Below are 6,000 nucleotides of genomic sequence, written 5' to 3' on the forward strand. Positions count from 1 at the left end.
TGCACATCCATAAATGTGGACACTCAACATCATGCTCCACTCATGTGTTTAAATGTTCTTTATATCTGTGAAATTGTGTGTGTGTGTGTGTGTGTGTGTGTGTGTGTGTGTGTGTGTGTGTGTGTGTGTGTGTGTGTGTGTGTGTGTGTGTGTGTGTGTGTGTGTGTGTGTGTGTGTGTGTGTGTGTGTGTGTGTGTGTGTGTGTGTGTGTGTGTGTCAACCTTTGTGTTTCTACTTCCTTAACATATCTACACCCACCCGCCCCCTTTCTCTCTCTCTGTCTCTCTGCAGTCTTCGTCACTGCAGTATAACAGCAGAGGGCTGTGCTGATCTGGTATCAGCTCTGGCATCAAACCCCTCATCGCACCTGACACATCTGTATCTGAGTCATAATGAACTAGGAGACTCTGGAGTGAAGCAGCTCTCTACTCTACTCAGGAATCCAGACTGTAAACTACAGACACTGTGGTAAGTAAAGAGACAAAGTCCCAAATTCCGTTTTGTCACTCAAACATAATGCACAAACACAGAAACACACACAGGCACATGCAAACACACACACACACACACACACACACACACACACACACACACACACACACACACACGCACGCACGCACACACACACACACACACACACACACACACACACAAACACAGAGACACACACACAAACACAAACACACACACACACACACCCGTGGCCATAACCTCTAATGTTTTTAAATGTTTCGAGAAGATAATGGTTGGGAAACTTCGCACAAGTGTTCAACCTGCTCTTGATAAGTACCAGTTCGCTTACACTGAGAACCGCAGCACAGCACTGGTGGACTTTTTACATCCAAACATTTTATCTGTTGAATGTTTTGAAAGGGAGGTTGATGGTTTCATCAGGTGGTGCACAGACAATTTTTTACAAGTGAATGTTAAAAAGACAAAAGAAATGGTGATAGACTTTAGCAAAAAGCCAATGTCCATCTCCCCATCTAAGATCAACGGCAAACAGAAAAAGAGGGTCACATCATATAAGTACCTAGAGATTGAGATGGATGACAGAATGTCTTTTAATCAATGTGCACAAAACAAATGTAAGAACTTGGAACAGAGAATGTTCTTTTTAAGGAAGCTCAAAGATTTTAAACTAGAGTGCAGTAGTCTTCAATTATTTTACCAATCACTTTTACAAAGTATTTTATCATTTGGACTTATCTGTGACTATGGCAATATGTATGTGCAGGACCACAACAAAATTGCAGCACATCATCAAATCGGCCAGCAGAGTGATTGGTGTTGACCAGACATGTGCAGTTGAGTTGTGCAATGAGCTTATTTTAAGAAAGATGGACCAAATTTTAACTGACCTTACACATCCCCTCTACCCAAAGTTTTAAAAGAGTACTAGGTCAAATGACAAAGTCCTGCAAAGAACAAACAGGACAGTAAGATACCAAAAGTCATTTGTACCCACAGCGATCAGGCTATATAACAGCAAGCCAAAAGCAACTTCAGCACTTTAGTTCTCTCACCTGCCCTAATTTATTTAATGCATTTTATCTATTTTTACACAGCACTGTTTTTACTTCTACAGTGAGGAGAATAAGTATTTGATCCCTTGCTGATTTTGTTGGTTTGCCCACTAATAAAGCCATGATCAGTCTTAAATATTAATGATAATATGTATTCTAATATGGAGAGACAGAATATCAAAAAGAAAATCCAGTAATTAACTCTAAAGAATATATAATAATTGATTTATATTTAATTGAGGGAAATAAGTATTTGATCCCCTACCAACCATTAAGAGTTCTGATCCCGCAGATCAAATGGCACTTCCAATCAACTTGTTATCTGAATTGAACACACCTTCACATTGAATCTGCAGAATCAGTCCATAGAATCAGTCAATCAATCAAACTAAACTCGCCAACATGGGGCAGACCAAAAAGCTGTCAAAGGATTTCAGGGACAAGATTTTAGAACTCAACAAGGCTGAAATGGGCTCCTGGATATTAAAGAGCATTTCTTCCCAATTTTAGGACATACAAAATGATCATCAATCATCAATCTTAGGCCTGTCTCTGGTTCCATACAAGATTTGACCTTGTGGGAATTTAATAATCAGAAAAAAGGAGATAAAGCACCTTAAAACTGTATGGGAGGAGCTAGGAAATGATCTCAAGGCAGCTGGGACCTAAATCACTAAGAGAACTATTTGAAATACTTGATACCACAGCGGATTAAAATTCTGCAGTGCATGTATGGTACCCTGGCTTCAGAAGGAACCTGTTCAGGCTCACCTGAGGTTTGCCAATGAACATCAAACTGGATTAGGATACGATTGGGAGGTGCTGGAATCAGATGACACCAAAATTAAACTGTTTGGCATTAACACAACTCTATGTGTTTTGAGGAAGAGAAATGAACAACACCTTCTCCAACATCATACATGAAAGTGGTAACATTATGTTTTGAGGTTGTTTGTCTGGCCAAGACACAGGACAACTTCACATCGTCAAGAAACGGATGGAGGGAGACATGTAAACGTACAATGCTGCATGCCAACCTCTTTCCCACCACCACTAGACTGAAGGTGGGTCATGGATTGGCCTCCCAAAATGATAATAATCCATAACATACAGCCCAAGCAACGAAGGAGTAGCTCAAGCAGAAGCACATTAAGGTCATGAAGTGGCCTAGACAGTTTCCAAACATTAACCCTATAATAATCCTGTGAAGGGAACAGAAGCTCCCATTTGGCAAGCTACAGTCATACAACTTAAGTGATTTAGAGATGATCTGCAAAGAAAAGTGGACAAAAGTCCTTTCTAATATATCCACAAACATTGTCATTAACTGAAAGAAACATCTGACCTCTGTATGAGAAAACAAGGGCTTTGCCACCAAGTATTTTGTCTTCTTTGACTAGAGGGGTCAAATACTTATTTTCCTCAATGGAATACAAATCAATTAAAATATATTCTTCAAAGTTATTTTCTGGATTTTCTTTTTGATATTCTGTCTCTCTATATTAGAATACATTTTATCATTAATATTATAGAATGATCATGTCTTTATTAGTGGGCGAACCAACAAAATCAGCAAGGGATCAAATACTTATTCTCCTCACTGTATTGTTTTTACCTATTGTTATTGTTATATCATTTTACATCAAATGTTCTTATCCCTTATTTATTTTAATGTGGTAAGTCCAGCGTCTACTGTCTATGTGTTGTAGTATGTCCTGAGGAGATGTGAAATGTTGACCACTTGAGTTTCCCCCTGAGGGATGATATAGTTTACCTTGACTTTGACCTTGACCTTGACAGGAGATGCCATTGCAACCATAATGCATCTTGTGTTTGAACACCTAGAGCAGGGCTATTCAATTATATTTCAACGAGGGCCATTTTTTCCAAATTCCTCCCAGTAAAGGGGCCGAACTATACGTATTATGGTTGCCAATGAACTGTCAATGAGACAAATATGGGAGACTTCACAGTCTTCACAGACATCTTTAATATCTCTCTGGAGCAAGCAGTCATCCCATCACTTTTCAAAGCTGCTACCATCATACCCGTGCCGAAGAAATCATCACCATCATGCTTCAATGACTACCGTCCTGTAGCACTGACGCCCATAATCATGAAGTGCTTCGAACGGCTAGTCCTGTCACACATCAAAGCCACCCTACCCCCCAACCTGGACCCCTACCAGTTCGCATACCGAGCCAAGCGATCCACGGAGGATGCAATTTGCTCTGCCCTCCATCCAGCCCTCACCCACTTGGACAATAAAGACTCATATGTGAGAATGCTGTTCATTGACTTCAGTTCAGCATTCAATACCATAATACCACAACAACTCATCAGAAAACTGGACAAACTAGGTTTCAGCACCTCCCTCTGCAACTGGCTGCTGGACTTCCTGATGCAAAGACCACAAGCAGTACGGGTAGGGAATAACATCTCAAGCACCCTGACCCTGAGCACGGGGGCTCCGCAAGGTTGTGTTCTCAGCCCCCTGCTGTTCACGCTGCTGACACACGACTGCACAACGACCCACAGCACTAACCATCTAGTGAAGTTTGCGGATGATACAACACTGGTGGGCCTCATCACCAAGGGCGACGAGACTCACTACAGAGAAGAAGTAGACCTGCTGGCCAGATGGTGCAAAGACAACAACCTCCTGCTGAATGTCAACAAGACCAAGGAGATTGTTGTCAACTTTCAGAGGGTCCAAAAACAACTGCCACCACTGACCATCGGCGGCGATGCTGTGGAGAGAGTGAGCAGCACCAAGTTCCTTGGAGTGCACATCAGCGACGACCTCTCTTGGACCACCAACACTACATCACTGGCGAAGAAGGCCCATCAGCGTCTCTACTTCTTGCACAAACTAAAGAAGGCAAGTGCTACACCCTCCATCATGACAACATTCTACAGAGGAACCATAGAGAGTGTCGTGTCCAACTGCATCACAGTGTGGGGAGGAAGCTGCACGGAGAAAAACAGGAAGACACTCCAGCGTGTTGTGAACACAGCGAAGAAGATCATTGGAGTACCACTCCCCTCCCTGCAGGACATTTACACCACACGCCTCACCCGGAAAGCACTGATGATCATCAAAGACAGAAGCCACCCTGCACACAAACTGTTCAGCCTCCTGCCCTCTGGAAAGAGGTACAGGCGCCTCCGTTTCCGTACCACCAGGCTGGCAAGCAGCTCAATGCACCAAGCGATCAAGTTACTGAACACTCAACCCACTCTCCCTCCACTGTCAGCCTCTAGCCAGCAAGGCCACTGACAAACCCCCCTCATCCCCCACCACCATATCTGCGACTGAACATTCCACCTGCACTACTATATTGTGACTGAACTCTCAACCTGCACTAACTCAAAACATGCACACACACACACACACACACACACACACACACACACACACACACACACACACACACACACACACACACACACACACACACACACATGCACACTGCACTTTCTGCACTAAACCCAAACATACACACACTGACACACAACTCACACACACACACACACACACACACACACACACACACACACACACACACACACACACACACACACACACACACACACACACACACATACACACAGACACACACACACACACACGAACACAGACGCACACCGCACCTTCTACCTGCACTAAACACACACACACACACACACACACACACACACACACACACACACACACACACACACACACACACACACACACACACACACACACACATACTGCTGCTGTTGTACTTGATAGACCTTTTTAATATTTATTTTTCTTCAAAATGCTATTATTACTATGTCAGAACGCTACAAAGGACTCTTTAGGAAAAGCAAAAAAAAAAGCACAACAATTACCTCTTAATGTATGTTCTCTACAAGTTTTCTGTTGTCCAGTCTTGCACTTTAAATGTCTGTATGAGCACTGTCTATGTCCATACTGTCTTAAGTCCATGTATAAGTACTGTCTATGTCTATACTGTCTATGTCCTTACCTAGATTAGTCTATGTCTGTATGGGAAAGCAAGAAATGTGATTTCAAATTCTTTGTATGACCAGTGCATGTAAAGAAATTGTCAATAAAACCGAATTGACTTGACTTGACTTGACTTGACTTCATTGAAGTGAAGGGTCTGGGGGTCCTCCCCCAGAAAATGTTGCATTTCTGTATTGTATTTGTATGTATGTATTTGTATGTATGTATTTGTATGTGACACTGACGAAGGCAACAGCCGAAACGTTTGTCTACACTTCTGCTGCTATGTAAATACAAAATAAAAAAGAAGAAAAGAAGAACCCGGGTGCGATCCACTTTTTCATCTTCCAAGCATGATAACGGAGCCCATTCTTTTATCTCTAAATTCCAAAAAACGATTCTGCATTTGAAGGGGCTTGGGGGGGCTAGAACCTTGCTGTCCAAGGGCCGCATCTGGCACCAGGGCCGCCATTT

The 6,000-nt window shown here is 42.6% G+C and overlaps 1 protein-coding gene across 1 annotated transcript in view; it reads left to right on the forward strand.

The window, feature by feature from the left end:
- The window catches only part of LOC134443692 (NACHT, LRR and PYD domains-containing protein 12-like), a 36,850-nt gene that overhangs the window by 26,508 nt on the left and 4,342 nt on the right, over positions 1–6,000 (forward strand). The window contains exon 11 of the mRNA XM_063193336.1: positions 292–468. Within this exon, the coding sequence (XP_063049406.1) occupies positions 292–468 (177 nt within the window). The remainder of the gene's footprint in view (positions 1–291; positions 469–6,000) is intronic.

This window comes from Engraulis encrasicolus, unplaced genomic scaffold (genome assembly GCF_034702125.1).
Source record: "Engraulis encrasicolus isolate BLACKSEA-1 unplaced genomic scaffold, IST_EnEncr_1.0 scaffold_35_np1212, whole genome shotgun sequence".
NCBI classification, from domain to species: Eukaryota; Metazoa; Chordata; class Actinopteri; order Clupeiformes; family Engraulidae; genus Engraulis; species Engraulis encrasicolus.